Consider the following 23,187-nt stretch of genomic DNA (forward strand, 5'->3'; position numbering starts at 1 on the left):
TGCAAAGTTTGGGAACCCTGGCAACAAACCAATGAAATTCAATAGGTGAAATATGATTGGCTGTTGGCGGCTCCGCCCACTTTTTCAAAACTAAAACTGCAGTCCCCTATTGACCAACTGTGAAAAGTTTGGGGACCCTGGGGTTAATACTGTGAGAATGGCAGCAGGTTGAATTTTCCCATTGAAAGCCAATAGGTAAAATCGGATTGGCTGTTGGTGGCTCCACAGTTACCTGGCGCCTAACCCTGCAAAGTTTGGGGACCCTGGCATTATTACTGTAACAATGGCAGCAGGTTGAATTTCCACAAATCAATAGGTAAAATCTGATTGGCTGTTCACAGCTCCGCCCACTTTTGGGCATCCAGCAATCATCATATTTTCATTCAGGCTGAGCCCATGACTGTGTGATTCAAGTTTGGGGAGTGTAGCCTCAAAGCTGTAAGATTGGGTCAGACCATACTGTTTTGTTGGGGGGGGGGGGGAGTTGGGCCATACCATTTTACTGGAGGGGGGGGGGGGGTCGGACCATTTTGTTGGAGGGGGGGTTGGGTCGTACCATTTTATTGCAGGGGGGTGTCGGACCGTACCATTTTATTGCGGGGGGGTGTCGGTCCGTACCATTTTATTGCAGGGGGGTGTCGGTCCGTACCATTTTATTGCAGGGGGTGTCGGACCATACCATATTATTGGAGGGGGTGTCGGTCCGTACCATTTTATTGGAGGGGGGTGTCGGTCCGTACCATTTTACTGGAGGGGGGGGGTCGGACCGTACCATTTTGTTGGAGGGGAGTGGGACCATACCATTTTATTGGAGGGGGGGTTGGGTGGTACCATTTTATTGGAGGGGGAGGCCATACCATTTTATTGGAGGGGGCATTGGGCCGTACCATTTTTTTGGAGGGGGGGTTGGGCTGTATCATTTTGTTGGAGGGGGGAGTCAGGCCATTTTATTAAATTTCATTGATTTATTTTTAAACTGATGCCATTATTTAAATATTAACTCCAGGGTTGTGTATACTTTCCAGAGTTACTGGGTATTTGCTGTTCAAAAAGTGGGCGGAGCCACCAATAGCCAATCAACTTTAACCTATTTACTTTCAATGGTGAAGTGTAAAACGCTGTCAGTCTCACAATTTTTATGCCTGAGTCACCAAACTTTGCAAAGTTGGTCACTTGGGGACTCCAATTCAAAAAATAGGAAAAGTGGGTTAGGCCACTAACAGCCAATCAGATTTCATTGGTTTAAATTGCTGCCATTCTCATACTATTTATGCCAGGGTGCCCAATGTTTGTCACTGGGTGACTTCAACTCGAGGTTAGAAAAAGTGGGCACCACCAACAACCAATCACAATTTACCTATTGACTTTTATTGGTTTAAGTTCTTTAACTATTAATCCTAGGGCCCCTAAACTTTGCAGAGTTAGTCACTGGGTAACTGCAGTTCCAGATTAGAAAAAGTGGGCGGAGCCACCAACCAGATGTCACTCGTTGACCTACAGTGGGGAAATCTAAATTGCTGCCATTCAGACACTATTAAAACCAGGGTCCCCAAACATTGCACAGTGGTTTTTACTATATAACTGTGGTCCAAGTTTAGAAAAAGTGGCAGAGCCATCAACAGATCAGATTTCATTCAGTGACTTGACTTGATGTTTTTCAACCCAACATGAAGTTTGTTCTCAAACTTCCCTTTCTAGTTATATCTGAGTTGGGATCAAGTACAAAGTACTATTTTATTATTACAGAGAAAAAGGAAATCAGTTTTAAAAATTTTAATTATTTGATTTAATTGGAGCCTTTAGAAGACAATCTTGCTATAATTTGGAACTTTCTGGATAATGGGTTTCTGGATAACGGATCCTATACCTGTATTATACTATCCATATATGGAACACAAAATCCCAATTAGTGGTTATCACATGTATAAAAGCAAAGGGGTGATAAAAGAACTGAAGTGCCACATTGTATTTGTATGTTGATTAATAATGCAGATTACTGAAAAAAATTTATGTCATACACATGGATGAGCTGATGTATTTTGTGTCACTGAGGGGCCGATATATTAAAGTTTAATTCACTGTATTGTACACACCTTACAAAAGGGATGGAGTCCCTGAAATGTAGTGGGGTTGTACCCCTTACAATTAATCTAAATAGTACCACTATTTCCTTCTTAAATGTAGGTCATACTCCAGAGAATAGCGGAGCACTGGATAAGCGAATCGGAGTGCGCTGTGAACAATTGCTTAAAGGAAAAAGTGATCTAAGGAATTAGTTACCAACATTCCCAAACTAAGTAAGTATATATATATATATATATATATATATATACATACATACATACATACACACACACACACACACACTATTTCATATTTTTACACTGGTCTAGAAAAAGCAATTCCCAAGGTTTTGGTATGTCGTAATGACTGTTTTATGGAGATTGACAGTGAAAAAGAGAGGGAAGATTAGAGAACTTACCTATAACTAAATGATATAGTTGAACATGACTTTAGCAGGTTTTCGACAACTGCTTTTGGTGTATGTAGGTACTTTCTTAGTAAATCAAATCTTTTTATTACATATAGAACCTCAGCTAAGCCAAAAGGGAGTGGCAAACTTCCATCATTAATATCTTCTAAAAGGTCTTGAATGTTTGTTTTCGAGCTGTTATCGCGACATAAGAAATGTATTGCCTCCACCTCTGCTGAATCAAGCTCATCGCCGATTTGTAGCAAAGTACTACTAGACACACATCGTCGAACATTCATTCTTAATTCGTTCACTGGCAGAATGCCCTGGCACAGATGCGGACTGTATTGTATTTCACATGCAGGCATCTGTGAAGAAAATTGAGGGTAGATGTTTTGGTAAAATTATTCGTATTGCCTAAAAATAGAAAATCATCTTATAGGGAGAAACATACAGGCTAAAAATCTACCATTTGTCAGCCCAAGCCCAGAACACCTGCAAAGAAGGAAAGGGTGCCAGATACATTTAGGAAAAAGCTGGAACTCTGAAAACCAGAGAACACAATATAGGGTAAAAATGAGGAAACAAAGTGAAACAAACCATTGTGATAATCAGGAAATGCTGGAATAGAATAAGGAACTAGGTACAGACTAGAAAATAACAGACAAACATTAGGAACTAGGTATAGAACAGAACACCGATCCCCAACCAGTGGCTCATGAGCAACATATTGCTCACCACCCCCTTTGATGTTGCTCCCAGTTGTCTGAAAGTAGGAGCCCATTTCTAAATGTCTTGGTTGGAAGCACGTTTTGGAAGCACAGAGACACGGTTCTACTCCAAGCATAGCCTCCTGCAGGCTAGTAGTCCACATGGGGCTTCCAAATAACCAATCACACTCCTTATGGCATCCCCCAAAGAATATTTTAGATGTGTGTGGCTCAGCAACACTTTTTACATCTGGGGGTGGATCACTAGTATAAAAAAAAAAAAAATTTGAGAATCCTTAGACTAGACAATAAAAGGAGCAGAGGGCAAACAAGATCAAGACAGAGAACAAGACCTATAACTAGACAACAAAATGTTAGTACGGTTAACATTTTGGTTAAAAATAAGCAAAATGGACAAATTTCATTGTAAAGCTGGCCATACATGTAACGATTTTTCTCTACTTAGCAACCAATTTCCATGTGATCTGACAAAACCATCAAATTATCCTAAGGTTGAGGATTGTACATCTAGTGATCTTTCATCCGATATCAGCCAGAAAATTTGAAAGTTTGAAGTTTGTCATCATTAACAATAAAATGTATCTATTGTCTATTTGCAGGACAAAGCAGATAGTTTTTTTTTAGCTTAAACTAAACAGTATCACTTGAAAAAATCTTAACGGGTATGATGGGGCAGGTTTGACATTTTCATCATTAAAGATGACCAATTTTCTAAAATACGAACATTAGTAAATGAACCCCCCACAGAGTATACTTCATACTCAATAGGGTATTTTACCATAACTCATCCAATGATTTGGGCCTCTCTAATGGGCTAGTCTATCAATTTCAAATCTCTGGTTTAAAGAGCCAGAGACACTTAAGCTGTTTGATAATGTAGTGTGTTTTAGAAATGTTTTTCACTGAGAAACCATACTTATCCCCTACCCCTGCCAGAAAGGAAATTTCAAGGCTGTGAGTTTCATTTTAACAGCAAGGAAATACATTTTCATTTTAGAGGAAATGAAAGCAAAAATATATTTGTTACATATGTAATAAAAGGAGAAAGGAAACCAGCAAATATGTAACTGGAAGGCCAGATTGGAATTTAGATTACATACTTTTCCCTTAAAGGGGTTTTTCACCTTTGTACAACATTCACAAATCTAATAGTTCACATTAATAGAGCATTTTTTGACATATAGAAAGGTAGCAAAAAATATGATATATGTACCTCAGTATTATCCCTCTACTGGTCCTTCACTTCTGCTGGGGGGGGCAGTGAAGTAAGACCCCCTAACTATACAGAAAAACCAAGAAAACATATAGTTTTGGAAATTACACATTCTGACAAATCCAACATGGGTAAAGAGTCCTTTCTACACATCACCCTAAACATGAATGCCAGAGGTCTACTGAACAGTTTAATGCCCAATATGCAAATATTTACTAAAGTCTGTGGTGTGTACTGACCCCAAAATGAAAATAGCGCATATGGATTTCTCGCCTGCCAACTCAGCTTTTGCATACAGAGCCCCCTGACAGCGTATTATGGGCTGTAACACCCCCTAACTATACAGAGACCCCCCCAGAAAACCATATATTTTTGGAAAGCACACATTCTGATGAATTCAAAATAGGTAAAGTTATTTTTCTACACCAAAGTACCACATGGCAAAGTTACGCTAAAATCAAATCAGGAACACTAATACAGGGATACAAAATGCAATAAAACCACAAAAATTGTGCAAATCAGTGAAACAACAAAATAAGTCCCACACCAGCGTAATTAGTGGTCAGAATATCTGATCCAATAGTCACGCTCTCATAATATAATTTTTAGGGAAAAGAAACTAAAGACAAAGTGGTAAAATGAATAAGGTAAAAAAAAGTGTTTGTGAGTGTTTGTTTATGCATCTATGTACACATGTAAAAGTTGCATGACAGTGTAAATAAATAGTATAAATGTGCACTTTTGGTGTCATTAGATAGATTAGAAAAACACCCTGGCTGATGCACATGGAATGATGAAGGACGGACCTTCAAACCAAAACATAATTGGTAGCAGAGGACAAAATGCCTCCTGTGGCACTGCAATGGTAGGTGGTAAGGGTAAAAAACTTAATTTGTTAAATGCTTTATTAGAAAAATTAATAGAAATATACAATTCCAAATTACAAAAAGGCAGAATACATATTGACACCAGCCCCATTTATTATGTGGAACACAGTGTATATTGACCAGCAGAATTGCAAATGTTACCAAGCTTTTCTGAATAAAAGGTAACCCTGTGTTTTGTGCAATACAGGCTCTCATTATAAGAATATATTCAATCACTCCAATAAAACAAAGAAGCGGTTGTGTTACTGCAAGGAAACAATATTCATCTAATAAAAAAAGGATTCCTCCATGCAAGAACAAAACTTTTTAGAGTAATATTTTTTCCTTTAAAAGGCATACTACAGGGTTTTAAATATGTTCAGGCAAATGAGAACACCATTCTGATTATATTATAACATTAACTAAGAAGAAAAAGTCTAACATTTTTATTTTGAAAAGGTGAATATATCTATTAGACATATTAAGTACCTCAAACGCAACGTATCTATCAGATCATTACACAGCTAATAGCGTAGTTTTTCGGGCACTGCTGATCAGAGGAGGTTGTTTACAGTGCTCCTAGCAGCCAAGTTAACCAAGGCAACCCAAGGCTTCCAAGTACCAAAAAGTTCTTACTTTGTCCAGGGTCCAAATGGTGCCTTATAACAGGCAAACAACGATCCGTGTCCAGCAAAAGCAAATGTGTCTAAACAATGTGCTACAAAATGGTAAAGTAATTTTGTTGCTCTGGAAAGTACAGCACACATTATTTCCAATTAGTTTTTTTAATGTTAAAAGAATAGGTGGGGGAAACTTACAAACCCACATACTGTCATACGTTCTATGGGATTTCCCAGAAAAGTTTTAAAACGTGACACATCTATAAATTTACATGTTTATTACTAGAATACTGAGGGTATTCAGGAATTTAAAAAAAATTCCAATAGTGATTGCCCCCTCAACTAGGCTAGTTATAAAAAAACAAAACCTAATCAACACTGTACATGGGGAAATTGCAAATCATTACCCTACATAAGCTTCCAGTCCTATCTACTGTATGAGACTTGTGGTTTTCACAATGCAGTCAAAGACGGCAGAACAGTAATACAATAAATGCCTCCCAGTTATGTACCAACAGCACACCAGCCCCCCTGAAATTTTTTTTATAGGGACCTGGCAAAAACAGCAGCCCCTACCTGGGCCCTCCCTCCACCTGCCCATGTCACCTGCTCACTCGTGGCAGTGTAGGTAAGAGAGCAGCTTGGGAGGAGGGATTTCTAACAACTATTGAGAAAGCAGACCCTGTGGTCTAGGCCTCTGTCCCCTGGACCCTGCAACATCTGCTTCCTCTGTTGTAACGTCACTGGTGCCTTTTTTAGCTCTATCCATTAAAGGACATTTAAAGCCTACATTTGCCTACGATATATATCAGTTAGGAATGTCTCCCCCACACAAATGGCATCATTTGTACTGCATATATCCCCTCCGTTTGCCAGCACCATCACATTTTTCTAAAGCAAATAGCAGCTATCACCCGGTGGCCATTTTTCCTCTGATACATTTAAATCTGCAAACAGCATACACACACAGACCCTTATTCAGCATACATTTCATCAAGAATACAGGCTCACACAGGCAGAACTGTCTGATAAAAGTTCTGCTTTGTTAGAGCTGAGCTCAGGAGAGAAAGTTAGGAGAAAAAAAATCGAAGCAGACAGCTAGAGCCGAGTTTCTATAAGAACCAGCAATGCCATCTCTTCACTGGCTGCTAGACTAGAGGGCGTGTTTCGTAATCTGAGCTTAGAACGACTGAGCATGCCCACAAGCCAGAAATCCAATATGCTTAGATTAGCCAAATGTGGCAATAGTGGGCCCCAAAATGCAAAGAATTTTCTTTGCTGCCAATTTAGCTTCTGCAACAAAGCACAGTGGTTTGTTGTTGCAGCTTTTATATGTGGTCTCTAGCCAAATTTTTTTTTGCCAGACTTACTTTGTGGATCACTGTAAACAATGATATTCTGAACCCATTTGTCATTGGTCATAAGCTCTAGTTTGACATTGTAGCAGGTATCTGGTTTGGTCAAACTTACCATGGCAGGCAGTGGTTTGAATGCAGGAATGGAATATGAATAGCAAAGGGCCTAAAGCGAAAGGCTATATAATAAAATAATTATTACACAAAATAAAAAAGTATCAATAAAATTGTAGTCTAACAAAGATATCGTTTTTTGCCTGCAGGTGTCTGTGAACCCCATTTTAAAACTTGTAAGAATCAGCCTGGGAGTTTGGAGCAGATGCACATGTTTTTTCCAGAAATTTATGGTTGCTTGGGTTAAACCTACAATTATTAGAATTTTGGGCCATGAAAACTTAAGAAAGCAGATTTCTTGAGTGGTGATTTGGAAAGTTTACTGCTAAGAGTTTTTGATATTAGCATGTTCAGGAGACGTGGCCTCCAAGAAAAAAAAATAAAAAATTATATCAAAACACACATAATTTTCCAAGGTAAAATGAATGTTCAAAAACTGTCTGGCAATACAAGTACCATACTAAGGTCTATTAGTCTTGGTAATGCGGTTTGTAAATGGATAGAAAATTACTGTATACAGAGGGTGGTTAATGGTACATTGTTTAACATGGCGTTCTTAGTGGACTGTTGAAAGGGATAAGAATGTAAGGCATGTCGAAACTCAACATTTCTTCTGAAATCAGTTAAATACATACACTTTGTATGGCCATGCCCTACCATTCATAGTGATAAAGAATACATTCTGTGTGTGCAGTTTCACCCACATATCATACATACATACATAAATCAGTTATATGAACCGTCCCTACAAGCCAGTAATCTTTCTATTTATTCATGCAAAAAAAGTCGGAAAAAATTATATTTATAGGTAAACTGAGCTTTGCCAATCTTTCTTCTGCCTACCTCCATGAAATGAACAGGAATAATTAAGAATAGTGCCCACATTTTCCACAGCGCTTTGCAAAGATTGATTATAGATCATTTCCATAAATCTTGGTCCCAGTGGAGCTTCCAATCTATGGTAACAATCACAAGCTTCCCATTAGTCCCCATTTCAAGACCTTGGTCCTTGGTAAACATCTCGATCCTACAGACCCTGCCAGAAAAACTCCCCTTGTAGTGAGTTATACAAGAAACAATGGATGTGGTTTAAATAAGGAGTGGCAGAAGGCAGTGAGTTTTTTAGTGTGTGCGTTATGCTATGCAAGTGAAACTAAAAACCCAGAGCTGCAAGACTGCGTTACTAACCAGTGCGACATGTTGCTGCCAACGTAAAGTGGAAAGGCTTTGACACAAACAAAGGCGCCTGAGTTCATGCCCGGGACTATATCATGCCACAGCTCATGTAAAGTCAGGTTATCGTTGCCACAGAACTTTGAGCAGAAGGCAACATCAAGCTTCCGTCTTCAGCAATAAGGAAGCATCGCAACAAGGCACACGTCACACAGATAGCAACCTACTCCTGTATAATGTAGACAGGTTAAGAGAATAAAGCTGAACGTTATAAACACCTCAGAATGTACAAGCAGAGCCCGCCACTATCACATATAACGATACAAGCGCTGCTTTGTTTGCGTCATGCGAAATAAAAGCAGAATGCTATTATATACCAGAAAGGCAAAGTCCATGACATGGCCCAAGAGGGAGGTGGGAAGGCGGATACCTACCGTAGAGACCACTGTGTTACTCGAAGTATCTGAAGCTCTTACGGAATCTGCTTTAAACTCTGTCATTAGTAATGCAAATTTCTTATACTTTGTATCCGGCACGGAAATTCCAGGCGCAACAGGGCGCATGCGCAGGAACACAACTAATTTCAATAGAACCGCCCCTTTCCCCGCCCTCTGTGACGTACCGTGACGCGTTCCGGCCTTTCTCTTTTTCTCCCGGTCGTCGAACTGCTCACAAGGGGGGAATATTTTGGACGTGGTGTCTGTGTGGTTCCCGTTATCCTCCGCCCCCAGTGTTCGGCCCGTTTCCTGCCTGATCTATATTCGGTAAGCATTTGCCAATTAGCCTATGTCGAAGGTGGCGTGTTCGTGCGCCTTGCGTGCTGCGCCCGGCCTGTGTTCCATACAAAGATAGGTAGGCCGCTGCGCCGAGGCATTCCTCCCTGTTGCTCGGCTGTTCAACCTGTGCCTTCTCATTTACCTAAGATACAGATTGTAATATCTTCTTAACTGAACATCTCGGATATATTTGTTTTTACCCCAATAATAGTAGTTCTACTGGAAGGGTAATGGCTTATCCTGGTCTCTTTGGGTGCCACCTAAGCCGTTGCTTACTGTCAGCCTTGCTGTCTGCGCCTTTTGGCTGCATTTCATATCTTGCCAGATGGGTTTAAAAATGCAACCATGTCTTTACAAAATATTAATTCCCCCTTCTAGGATCATCCAGGTGTTTCAGAATTACATGGATTAGACATTGGCACGTACAATAAGAAAGAAAAAGCATTAAACTCCAATAGATTTTCTGCCATGCCCATGATAAATGGAGATTTGTTAACTTAAAGCTGTTCCATGCTGATTTCCCTTTATAGTATGTTAGCTTTTACAATAGGCACAATCTAAAATAAAAATGAACACTGCAATAGGCACTGTAACATGCAAAAAATGCTATTGTTTTAGTAGAAGCCACCATTACATGCAGTGGGATAAGCAGGACTTACTCTGCAGCACAGTTCTTTTAAGGCCCTTTAAATAAAATTGTTTTATAGCTTTCCCCCAAACTTAAAACAACAATACTTTTTAATGTAAAACAGTCCCCATATATCATTTATTATTGCCTGAAGGATGGGCAGGGATAGACAGGTTGATTGTCAAGGGAACACCTGGGATGCTTTTCTCTGGCTATACACTGATAAGTATATGTATACGTAAATAGCTCTTCTAATGTTTCTACTTTTTTTTTTTTTATAGTCTTTCATTTATATATGCTCCCTGCAACTTTACCTGTTACCTTTGCAATCTTGGCCTGCTTGCCTGATGCAAAAAATGGCAGGGTACACTCCAAGGCTAAATCAAATTTAAAAGTACAATGCGAGATTTTTTTAGTTACAAAGTTATGATCATAAAATTAACAAGCTAGGTAAACCCCATGTGGCAGTCAAATTTTTCATAGGCTGGCCTGGCAACTCCCTGTATGTTTGAATTTTTTTGGGAAACCTAAACCTGGGCATTGACCTCACAGGCTTAATCCTACCCTGCTTGCATCTTTTAAAGAAAAGACTCGCATAGAGAAAAATATGGGCAGGCACTCCGATTCCCAGGAAGTAGTATATCAACAGCAGCAGTCAAATTAAATGTAAAAAAGTATATAAATTTATTTAATCCATATATAAAAGAAAAACAAGAAGCCTACACGTTTCGTACCAATAGGGTACTTAATCATAGGCAAAAAAGAAAAATCACTCCCCAAACCAACATTCATTTTAATGGCCACCATTAAAGGAATGGGAGTGTTTCAACAACATGGAGGCTTGGCCATTCTTCCTGCAGAACACTGCTAAAGCACAGGGTACACAAAAAGGGGAGTGGTGGGAGCACCCCAAGATTAAGTGAAATATACAAGTACAATGGAAGTGCAACTGATCTGGCCAAATTAGCCACAAGCATACAAAAGATGGGATTGATCAATGCCACTTAGAACTGAATTCTTGTATAGAACTAAACACAATCGCATTTGTAAAATTTTACTTTTCTTTTTTTTCCACCCAGGGCATCTTTTTTATGAATAATCAAAAGCAACAAAAGCCAACGCTATCTGGCCAGCGTTTTAAAACCCGAAAAAGAGGCAAGTGGTGATCTGATTTCATGTTAACAAATACTGTTTTTTCCAAAATGTGCATGGTGTCTTCCATCCTTCGGAAAACTGGTTTTACAGTTGAGTGTTCAGTTAAATTGCAGGGTCCCTTCTTTGCAATAAAAAATGTAATCTGATTGCTGTGTAAGTGAACAGCACTTGTATAGAGCACATTGTACCCCCTTTTTGTAAAATATAAGCATATTATAAATCGCCAATGAATTTCTTTATCTGTGCCTTTACATTATCAAATGACTTGTAATATTATTTCACAAAGGTGTGCATTTTGGGTTGTGACAAAAATTAGACCCTTAAGCATTGATTATAACTGATGGCATTTATAATACTATTATTTAAAGGCTTTTCATTCCATTCGATTACACATATAATTAGGTTTGTTTTATGCAACTTTTTCAAATGTAATATATGAGCACCATGGTTATCTGTGTGGTTCAGTGCTGAGTGAAGCATTATTAAATTGTTGAAATATTACGTTTAAAGTTGGATGCAAAACTAATTCATCTCCAGAGGAGATGCTGTAATTGAGAAAGAAAAAAGGAGCCAGCTCTTGTAACAAAGGGTTACATGTAAAGATCTAAGGTTGTGTACATTTTTTTTTTCTTATTGTAGATGAAAAGGAGAGGTTTGATCCTACTCAATTCCAAGACTGCATTATTCAAGGCTTAAATGAAACTGGTAACGACTTGGAAGCAGTAGCAAAGTTTCTTGATGCTTCAGGGGCAAAGCTCGACTATCGGCGCTATGCAGAAACACTCTTTGACATTCTGGTGGCTGGCGGAATGCTGGGTATGTCAAGTAGCACAGGACTTTAGGGAAAAGATCCAGTTTCCAATTTGCTTTCTTCCTCCTTTTGTAGTTTAAAGTAATTTTATTTACATCCCTGCAAGGTTGCTTGCCTTAAAGTGTACATTTAATAGATTAAAAATACCTGTTGGGTAAATATATTTTATATGATCTGGTTTTGATTTTAGACGATAGCCCTCTATTTCCATAAGTACTGCAACACAAGCCTAAAAATATAATTTTTTTTCTTTACTGGATTTTAAAATCATGTAAGCTGTTGTGGTCACTCGACCTTAAAAGGGATACTGTCATGGTTTTTATGGTGTACTTTTTATTTCTTAATTACTCTGTTTACATAGCAAATAATTTACTCAACCATTTAAAATTTTATTCTTGACCCAATAAATGCCTGAGTCTGAGCTTTCAGAAAGAGCCAGCACTATGCATTAGAACTGCTTTTAGGTAACCTATTGTTTCACCTACTCCCATGTAACTGGAGGAGTTACAAGCCGGACTTGAATTTTTCTGTTGAGTGCTATTCTGATATCTGCTGGGAGCTGTTATCGTCCCGTTGTTCTGCTGATCTGCTGCTGGAGGGAGGTGATATCACTCCAACTTGCAGCGCAGCAGTAAAGTGTGACTGATGTTTATCAGAGCATATGGCTGTGGCACCCTGGGAAATGGGAAATATTGCCACGTGAAGTTTCAAAATTAAGTATAAAATCAATTTGTGTTTTTGAAAAAAGGATTTCAATGCAGGATTCTGCTGGAGAAGCTGTAACTGATGCGTTTTGTCCCATGACAGTATTCCTTTAAACTTGCTTGTTCCTATTTAAAACCCAGTTAGCAGGGAGGAGACTGATTATACTTGTGATAAGGCGCTTTATAATCAATATGTACGGATATGAGACCTGTTATCCAGAATGCTTGGGACTTGGGGTTTTCTGGATGAAGTTTTTTTCTATAATTGGATCACCATGCCTTAAGTATACTAAAAAAATCATTTCAACATTAAATAAACTGAATATGATTGTTCTGCTTCCAAAGGTTAGTTATCTTAGTTAGAATCAATTACAAGGTAATGTTTTAGTACAGAGAAACAGGAAATCATTTTTCAATATTGAAATTATTAGATTATAATAGTCTATGGGAGATGGCCTTTCCATAATTCAGAGTTTTCTGGATTACAGGTTTTCGGGTAATGGGTCCTATACTTGTACTTCCTTGAGAGGTTAATATTAAAAACTGCTTTTTATTTTCTAGCACCAGGCGGAACTTTGGCCGATGAGGTGATTCGCACTGATGTCTGTGTGTTTTCTGCACAAGAAGATCTTGAAACCATGCAGGCATTTGCTCAGGTGTGTGCTGAATTAAATGCATATTTTGGGTAGAACCATGGGCAAACTCTTCTCGGCTTTGTGGAGACGTAGAACATCACTCTGTCACTATACATAGGTGCTACTAGATCGTATGCCACCATATATAGCTGCCTGTATAGATTAGGATTGTTTTGTCCACACTAAGATGTGTTTTTCAATGATTGAATCAATTGATTAATCTAATATGCTCACCAATTTTATGAATAGGTTTTTAACAAGTTAATCAGACGCTACAAATACCTGGAGAAAGGCTTTGAAGAAGAGGTCAAAAAGGTAATTCATGGAATTGGGCTGATCTTTACATTTAAACCGTTGTGTCTATCTATTATGCCAGATCTAATATTAAACAATGTTTTTCAGCTGTTGCTGTTTCTGAAAGGTTTTTCAGAATCTGAGAGGAATAAGCTAGCTATGCTAACTGGTATTCTTTTGGCCAATGGGAATCTTTCCGCATCAATACTTAACAGTCTGTACAATGAAAACTTGGTCAAAGAAGGTAACCTGCCTTGATTTTATATTCTTTGGGTCTGTCAATATTAAAAGGTGAATAGGCATGCATATTTCATTCTTCTGAATCTTTTGCAGGTGTTTCTGCAGCATTTGCAGTAAAACTGTTTAAATCATGGATTAATGAAAAAGATATCAATGCCGTTGCTGGTAGCCTCCGAAAAGTGAACATGGACAATAGGTTAATGGTAAATAAAACATTTTAAAAGCTTTCTATACTATCTGCCACAGTTGGGGAATTTGAGTGCTTAAGTTGTTACAGCACTAAAAGCAGAATAAAGCATTAATTCTGAAAACTAGGCCATTGTTTTTCTATGTCTTGCATTATGGCATTCTGCATACTAAACAGTGACAGCCACAGCTCCCCCATTTGAAACTTAATTACTAAAACTACCTGCAATGGTAAAGTCTTCCACAGCATTGTTCTTTCCCCTAATGCCACTGTGCAGTTATATTAACTGCTAAACTAAATTTTTTTAAATGTCTGTCTAGGATTTATTTATTTTATGGCCTTTGGAGAAACCCAGTGAAAATGTTGCTTATCACAAATAATGGCCAGTTGTGGCATGCAGTTAGGCACGGTTTAACTTCTTACAGACTAGTGAGCATGTCTTCTTGGAAGTATTTAAAACAGTAGCTGAAATCTGTGCTCACTAGCAGTGCATTACTTACAAGTGATTTGCAAAAATATAGACAGTGTATCTTGTAAAAAAAAAAAAAACCGTAAGGGAACTTTCACTCATGAAAAACATGTAATGCTCATTAAAGTGAAATTGGAATGATTTACTCTAAGACTTGTGGTCCAAGTCTGCAGGGGCGCAGATTGTAAAGATTACAAAGGTGCCATAGAAACTTTACCAAACCCTAGAGAATAAGACTTGTCTATTAAACACATTTTGTTTGTTGCTAATGGTGGTATATTCCTTTTTAGGAACTTTTTCCTGCAAACAAGCAAACTGTAGAACACTTCACTAAATACTTTACTGATGCAGGATTAAAAGAATTGGCAGAATATGTCCGGAACCAGCAGACAATTGGTGCTCGCAAAGAGCTTCAAAAAGAGCTTCAGGAAATGATGTCACGTGGAGAACCTCTTAAAGAGGTGAGGTTGTGTATCTTGCTGTAGTTATATCTGTGCGCTTTAAAAAATCTGTCTCTAGAGTAAAGGGATATTGAGGCCCTCTTTATAGGTAGCTCCTGTTTTTAGACTTGTGGCTTAAACGTTCATTTCTGTGGTGTACAGGTTTTAAGGGCCACTGGTGTTTGGTTTTTAATTGCCTATGTAGAGGGGGCTTGGAAGTAATCTATAGCTTGTCGTTTGGTATGGATGACGCCAATGGAGAATGACACTAGTAATGTCCCTGGAACACCCCATATAGCAGTCAACTTTGGATTCCCATTCTTGTTTCTGGCTGTAGTTTGCTGGCACTTTCATGTTTAAAGTGTTAAACTGATTACAAAATGACCCTTCCTGTAGCTTTAAACAGGCTTGTCAAACTTGAAGCTAGGACAGATGTGGGCCTCCTAAGAAATTCTTATCATCCTCAAGCTTCCCAGAATCTCAAAAGGCCTCTGACATAATTGACAATTGGCTCAAAACCTCAGACAGCAGTGGTTTTGGACTACAGGATGAGCTGTTTTAATGTTTGTTACATATGAGTTGCCTTTAAGCATTTTGAAGGCCTGTGTAGTATATATTCTTCATGCTGTCTTACCCTCCAAATATTATTTATCCAATTAGATAAGTATGTACGTGAAAGATGAAATGAAGAAAAACAATATTTCTGAGCAAACTGTTATTGGTATCTTATGGTCCAGTGTAATGAGCTGCGTGGAATGGAATAAAAAGGAGGAGCTTGTTACAGAGCAAGCAATCAAACACTTGAAGGTACAGTTGGATATTGCATCTATCTAATCTGCAGTGGGTAAAATTATTTTAGTGCTTAAACTTGCTCACTGTTACACATTGTACAAGGCATTGGTTAGCAATTGGGGTCGTTTGTAGGCCCAGTAGTTATGCCATAAGCTAATTTCTTACTTTGATAATGACATTTCTATATTGTTTATGTATATACTCCTATATGAACTGCTATAACTGTTTATTAGTAAACAATCCATCTATGAATTATCAGAAAAGTGCAAGACATAAGCAAGCTGCAGATGTGTAGATAGCAGAAGGTAGTTATTGGGTGTTTTGATAACACTGGCCTTTGTCTACTGATAAGACATTAAGAAGTTAAGTAAGAAATCCTTTTCAGAATAAAATGCACCAGCTCACCTGGAACATAATCTCTTCCAGTGAAGTTGGTTTTCAAGATAGCTATTCAAGTAATGCAGATTACAAATTAAATGTGTATTTGTAAATTGAAATGTTTGACTTAAAACTATCCGCTTCATTGACTTTAATTGAATTTAATACATTGCCTTATATTTTTTTTTTTTTTTTTTTAGCAATACAGCCCTCTCCTTGCTGCCTTTACAACACAAGGTCAGTCAGAACTGACTTTGCTGCTGAAAATTCAGGAGTATTGTTATGACAACATTCACTTCATGAAATCCTTCCAGAAAATAGTAGTGCTTTTTTATAAAGGTGAGTTTGCCTGGCTTTTGATTTCAGAGCTAATGTAAACTTTGTACCTGTTTATTTTGGGTTTTCGGTTATCAAAATATGGCTTGCCTAAACAGTCCTATTGCTGCAAATGTTAGATATTTTATGCTTACAGCTTATGCTACCCATTAAGTCTTTTTATTTGTTATTGATTATATATACTATCTGGCATTATGTTGCCTGCTTTGAGTTAGTATCGGTGGCCCAGAGGAGAATATTCATTTGGACGAACCATTGTTAGAGCTGGTTGGTTGCCCTGACCTAAGAAATCAATTGGCTAATGAATGCCATTGGTGCTTATATGTGAAAATCCGAAAACGGCAAATTATCACCAGCTCTCTGATATGGTCACATTCAGCTTAGGCCTTTATGATGAGATCAGTTTGGCCATTGAAGTACATGGTAACTGATCTATTAAAGTTATTGAAATATACTGGTAAAAGTAATTGTGTAACAAACCTTATATACTTTTGATGCAGTTAGGCTCAAATTTTATTTATTTTTATATTTTTTTCAGCTGAAGTTCTGAGTGAAGAACCCATTCTGAAGTGGTACAAAGATGCACATCTTGCAAAGGGAAAAAGTGTGTTCCTGGAGCAAATGAAAAAATTTGTTGAATGGCTTAAAAATGCAGAAGAAGGTAAAATCACATGCCAAATTTTTTTGTGTTCTGCCAGACCTAAAAATGCCCAGTGTTTTATTTACTTGGTTAAAATTTAGTTTAACAGTTTCCTTGCCAGCAGTTTTCTGCTGAACATGCTTTTGTTTCTAGACAAGTGACCCATGGCTGTTAAATCAAACACAGTTGCATAACCCAAAATCAATATTTACAATACCTTCCTTCAATTAGCAATTTATGACTGGCAACTAACTTAACTAGCTGCAAACTTAACAGAAAAAAACAAGCAACTAACCTTTCTAAGGGCTCTGGCACATGGGGGGGATTTCGGTGAAATCGCGCCGCCGCGTATGCCATCCCACCAGCAATTTACATTTTCTCTGGTGGGATGGCATTTCAGGGAGATTAGTCGCCCGCGAACAAGGAGATTTGTCGCAGGCGACTAATCTTCCCATGTGCCAGAGCCCTAAATGTGTTCTCTGTGGAGCTCAATGCAATCGTACATCCCAAAACTTGAGTAGACAGAATTTGCTTAGAAATGTAAGATATTGCCTTTTTATACACAAACCTGTATTGGTTTCCAGGTTACTTTTTGGTTACCAAAGAACTCCGCTTTGGGCAAGTCTCTAGCACTGCTCAAATGTTTTAATTTAAAAATATGGACAGAATTTTCAGCACACTTCCTGTATATTGTGCAAAAGGTGCATACAGAGGTATATTGCACTTAAAAAAGATTGGATTTATTTAAGGTGATCTAAAGTAAAAAAAAAAAAAAAAACAGTAAAATTTATAGTTTCCCCTTTTAAATGTGTTTTAATATAATTCTGCAGTGTTTTTGTAAGAACTAGAAACGTCTGTATTGCTTTCCTCAGGGATTCCACTTGTTTGAGCCATTTGCAAAGTTGCCAGCTGCCCTTCTTAAATATAGATGGATATGCAGTTTCTAAAAACTTCAGACAGACTGATTCACATGAAAGCAGAAAGGATGTTTTTCAGCTGCCTAGGGCGCAATGACTGGGGGGTCCCAGACAGGAGCCTCTCCTGCCTACCCCTAGCTCCTTTTTCATTGCCCATTCATAGACCCATTCTAAGGGCAATTGCACAGAAGGAGATTTGTCGCCTCCTGGCAACAAATCTAGGAAAAGTGATGGATGGGCAAGGAATTTTCTGGTGATTTTTCATGTGGGCCATTGCCGTAAGAAGCGTAGCTGATGACTGTTAATAAGTCGGCTTATAGAAACACAGAATTTTTAATGCAAGAGAGGGGGGAAAAGTTTTAGGTGGACATCTCCTATAACGATTACTTGTTGGTTGGGATCTGTGATTTCTACTACTTGCTGATTTTTGTTTTACTTTTTCCCTAGAATCTGAATCGGAGACTGAAGAGGGTGATTGAATTGTATTGTTGTTGTCAGTAAGCAAACACAGGAGCTGTAGATAAACCTTCATGTCCCATTCTGCCATTGTGTCCTGATTCTTACATCCTACCTCCTGTATCAAGCATGATATAAGGGCTTTCATCATTTCTTTTTTTTTTTTTTCTTTTTTTTCTTTCCCCCTGATCACTACTGTCAACTTTTTTTTTTTCCCTAAAAAAAAAAGTTTTAAGTAGTAACAAGCTGTCTAGAGCTCCGTTTTTTTTTTTTTTGTTTTTTTTTACCCTCTACCTCCTGTATTTTCTACTGTAATAATGTAATTTAAGGCCTTTGAAAAATTAACAATTCGTTTTATCCCTTGGTTTTCTATTAAAATAAAGTTTAAAATCACTTGTTTGGTATATTTGTTAGTAAACTATAAAAAAAAAAACAAAAAAAAACCCTAATTTAAGGGGAATAGTTAAAAAAAAAAAATCTAATAAAAATATATCCCCTTGCAAGTTGTTTTCTCTAGAGAATGCTTGCAAGGGCACTTGCCCTTTACATATAAATTAGAGGGAATTAAAAGCAAGATAGTAAGGAATCTTCCCCCCCCCCCCCCCCCCCCCATAGAAAAGATCAACGCACTAGAGACCACCCCTATAGACTAGAGCAGTATTCCCCAACCAGTGGCTCGTGAGCAACATGTTGCTCTCCAACCCTTTGGATGTTGCTCTCAGTGGCCTCAAAGCAGGTGCTCATTTTTGAATTCCTGGTTTTGGTTGCATAAAAACCAAGTATAATGCAAAACAGAGCCTTCTGTAGGCTGCCAGTCAACATAGGGGCTATTAAGTAGCCAATTATAGCTCATATTTTTCATGCTTGTGTTACTGCCCAACACTTTTTCCATTTAAATGTGGCTCACCGGTATAAAAGGTTGGGGATCCCTGGACTAGAGGAACAAAACTTTCATTTGAAGCAGCATAGGTGGTTCATCACGTTGAGGTTGTGAAATGCCTGACCGGGTGATATTGTAATGGTAGATTCTGTTAATGGACACATTGACCCCAAAAATGTTTTTGCCTAATAAAAGAAAACTTAAGCAACTTTGCAATATACATTCATTACATATTTGTAACTTTTTTTTTTTTGTTATTTGGGGTATATATAACTGCTATTTAAAGCAGTGTACGCCTGTACTTTGCCCTGGTGGTTCTGGCATTTGAAACAATGTAACAAGGCAGCAGACTGACAGACCTGTCTTGCTGGAAGGAGATCCATGCAATCTTCCTTGCCCTGCTACACTGGCAAGACATGCTCCAGGGCCATCCGGTCAGAATACAGTCAAGGGAAGTACACAGAGCCTCCAGGAAACATCCCACATCTTGCAGTGGGCTGAGGCATACATCACGCAAATTTCTACAGTCTTCATCTGGGCCTTCAAAACTGAGAGGTGGACTACTTGTGCTGTCAGTGCCTAGACCCAGGGAAATGGTCCCTTAAGGAGGAAGTCTTCCTCATGTTAATTAACAAATGGGGTCACCCCAAAGTCAACTTTATGGTGTCAAGGTTCAACAGCAAACTACCTCACTTCATGCAAATCTGTACAATTTCCAGTGCCGTCTCTAAATTCAAATCCTACCAATGATGCATTTTTAAAAATATCAGGCAGCTAAGCCCTTCTGAGACACAATTCCCAGAGATGATAAAACAGGAAACAAAAAAACAATTGTATAGAAACAATTTAAAAATATTTGATTCATTAAAATACAACTCACAAGCGTGATTTTTCTTTAAAGCATATGCAGTAAAGGAAGTAAGCTTAAAGGAACAGTAACACCAAAAAATAAAAGTAATTAGAATATAATGTACTGCTGCCCTGCACTGGTACAACTGGGGTGTTTTCCCCAGAAACTTATATAAACAAAGTTACTCTGTAGCCATGGGGGCAGCCATTCAAAGGAGAAAAGGCACATAGCAGATAACAGATAAAACACTATTGTATTCTAGAGAGGTTATCTGCTATGTAACCTGTGCCTTGTCTCCATTTTTCTAGTTTGAATGGCTGCCCCCATGACTACACAGCAGCTTATTTATATAAACTATAGTAGTGTTACTGTAGCAAACACACAACTTTTACCAGTGCAGGGCAACAGTACATTATATTTTAATTAATTTAAAAAAACTTTCATTTTGGTGTTACTGTTCCTTTAATACTTCACTTCTTTGCATGCACAAGGGACCCTCAAGTGGCAGTTGTCGATGCCATGTTGACTCCCTGGATTTCTCAGCTGGGGGGTGGAACAGTACCAGTGGATTTTACTTGAATAAGATTGGGGGGGGGGGTGCATTGTTGGAGACTTGGGAAAGGAGGGCGGGAGCTTGGGTGCCAAGTTCAAACTTCACTCACCCAATCCCTGTGCAGCTTTACCGTGACTAAAACTTCAGCGACAAATGAGCAGTAAGGAAGGCTGTGTACGGGAAAGGACCTACAGGCATCAAAGCTCCCGCACTCCCCTCCCAAGTCTGCAACTCACTGACAGCAGGGGGGCCCCCAGGCTAATCCACATCAATGCAGTGCCAGTCTAAATGCCATTCCCTCTCTCTTTGTACATGACACTCTCCCCCACTTTTAGGAGTACAAGTCCCAGACCTTTTACCTCTTTCCCCATCCATCATTCTCTTCAACCCCAAGTGCCAACAGCAACCCTTGCAACAAAAATATGTTTAACATCAAAATAGGCAAAAAAAAAAAAATGTTTGAAAAACATTTGACCTGAAAGCAGTTACTTGTGTGCCCATTCAAGCTGGACCCAAGAGAGCCCTCTGTGGGTTATATGAGAGACTTTCCATAGAAAGCTGGCGGGCCACTATTGTATCACATAGGTTTTCTGGTATATAAACATAAGACTTTATAGGAAGTGAAATACACACAGAATAAAGACAGGGGGGGCGGCCTCAGACTGGGATTTGGGGAGTTCCCTTGGTTTGAAAAAAAATATCTTATGTTTTCGGGGTTTGTGATTACCACAGGGCCTCCATTGGGGGGGGGGCTGGCTTATCCACGTCAATGCCGTGCTGCAGTGCCTTTCTCCTAGTTGCCCTCTCCATCTACCATTTCTCTATGCCAGTGCTGTCCAACTTCTGTTGTACCGAGGGCCGCAATTTTTCCGACCTACAGTCGATAATGGAAGCCAGTTTTGACCACTCCCATTTTTGAAACCACACCCACTTGAAACCACACCCATGTTATCACGACCATACCCATATTAATGGTTGTAGTACAGCAAAAACCTGCCATACTCTGCCTGCCCTACCCTGCCTGTGTGTGCCATACTCTGCCTTCCCTACCCTGCCTGTGTGTGCCATACTCTGCCTTCCCTGCCCTGCCTGTGTGTGTGTGTGCCATACTCTGCCTTCCCTACCCTGCCTGTGTGCCATACTTTCCCTGTGTTTGCCATTCTTGGTTGGTTTGTGCCATACTTGGCCTGTGTGTGCCATACTCTGCCTTCCCTACCCTGCCTGCGTGTGCCATACTTTCACTGTGTTTGCCATTCTTGGCTGGTTTGTGCCATACTTGGCCTGTGTGTGCCATACTCTGCCTGTGTGTGCCATACTCTGCCTTCCCTACCCTGCCTGTGTGTGCCATACTCTGCTTGCCCTATGATGCCTGTGTGTATAGCACACAGGCAGCCTACAGTGACACAATGCTGGCACGGCTCCTACAGTCTGCACAATATATATTAAAAAAAATTTTAATTGAAGTACCACATCAGTATGTCTATGTCAGTATATTTTCTTTTTGTAGTGTGCAGGGATTAGTTGTGGGTTTCTACTGCTCCTGAGGTGTGAACAGGGGAACAATATGGGTGATTACAGCCTGAGCCTGAGGTGTGAACACTGCAGGGGGTGAACAATGCAGAGATTAAAAGGTGTGAACAACACAGGGGATTACATATTTAAACAATACAGCCTGATTACAGCCTGAATCTGAGGTGAGAACCATGCAGGGGGGCCAGTTAATCACAGTACTGATACCATTTAAAGCTTACACAAGAGTAAACTATCAAAGCAGCCAGACAGGTGGGGGGCCACACAGAGGGGGGTCGCGGGCCTCCAGTTGGACAGAACTGCTCTATGCCATACTCCCACTTCTAATGTGCCACTCCCTGCTCCATACCCCTCATCCCCTAAGCACCATTTACAGCACAGTCAGGTTTCTTTTCACTCCTCCCACACTCCTGTGTGCCAGTCTAAGTGCCATTCCCTCTCTCTTTGTACATGCCATTCTCTCCCCCAATTTCCCCATGCGTCATTCTCTTCAACCCCAAGAGCCAACAGCAACCCAGCCTCTCTCTCTCAGATACACCATTATCTCATGTCCAGGTCTCCCCTCTCCCTTAGTGCCACCTTCACCACCTATTTGACGACAAGCTCTATTTCTCCTCTCCCTATTAGTCAATCTCATCCACCCACCATGCATCAGTTACTGCCCTTTTCATGATTCCATTTGCCATTTTCATTTCTTAACCCCACCCTATCCCCATATATGCCTGTCACAGCTTCTTCTGTTCCTGCCCACATGTTCCCTCATTGGGGCCACTTCCCTGGACTGCCATCAGGGGGGCGAGAGGGTAATGTTGTGCCGGGCCCGGGAAAATCTTCTTCCGTAAGGGCAGGGGGGGGGGGCAAACTTCACTGATACCCAATGCACTGACTTTTAATTAACACTTTAAATCAATGAACTGCTTATTATAGTTGAATGTGAGCTGGTTATATTGCACACAAAAGGGGGCTTGCCA

General features: G+C 39.4%; 2 protein-coding genes across 10 annotated transcripts in view; one reads left to right on the forward strand and one right to left on the reverse strand.

The window, feature by feature from the left end:
• cflar (CASP8 and FADD like apoptosis regulator) overlaps positions 1 to 9,138 on the reverse strand; it is a 28,675-nt gene extending 19,537 nt beyond the window's left edge. For 2 of the 8 annotated variants that reach the window (XM_002936517.5, XM_004917781.3), the window contains exons 1-2: positions 8,980 to 9,138; positions 2,483 to 2,841 (exon numbers count right to left, since the gene is read on the reverse strand). In XM_002936517.5, coding sequence (XP_002936563.1) covers positions 2,483 to 2,841; positions 8,980 to 9,108 — 488 coding nt within the window. In that variant the 5' untranslated portion in view covers positions 9,109 to 9,138. Of the gene's footprint in view, positions 1 to 2,482; positions 2,842 to 3,211; positions 3,448 to 4,417; positions 4,484 to 8,215; positions 8,507 to 8,560; positions 8,870 to 8,979 lie in introns of those variants that run through there. The other 6 variants (XM_012971049.3, XM_012971051.3, XM_031893713.1 and 3 more) reach the window with 6 other exon arrangements.
• A 68-nt stretch (positions 9,139 to 9,206) lies between these two features.
• Positions 9,207 to 18,796, forward strand: bzw1 (basic leucine zipper and W2 domains 1). 2 transcript variants are annotated; one of them, NM_203950.1, is given in 12 exon segments: positions 9,207 to 9,309; positions 11,029 to 11,104; positions 11,744 to 11,920; positions 13,181 to 13,275; positions 13,504 to 13,569; positions 13,657 to 13,792; positions 13,882 to 13,991; positions 14,735 to 14,905; positions 15,545 to 15,691; positions 16,255 to 16,393; positions 16,929 to 17,051; positions 18,395 to 18,796. In NM_203950.1, coding segments are annotated over 11 exon segments (1,260 nt in total). In that variant the 5' UTR covers positions 9,207 to 9,309; positions 11,029 to 11,040; the 3' UTR covers positions 18,427 to 18,796.
• The last annotated feature ends 4,391 nt before the right edge of the window (positions 18,797 to 23,187 follow it).

This window comes from Xenopus tropicalis, chromosome 9 (assembly GCF_000004195.4).
Source record: "Xenopus tropicalis strain Nigerian chromosome 9, UCB_Xtro_10.0, whole genome shotgun sequence".
Taxonomy (NCBI): Eukaryota; Metazoa; Chordata; class Amphibia; order Anura; family Pipidae; genus Xenopus; species Xenopus tropicalis.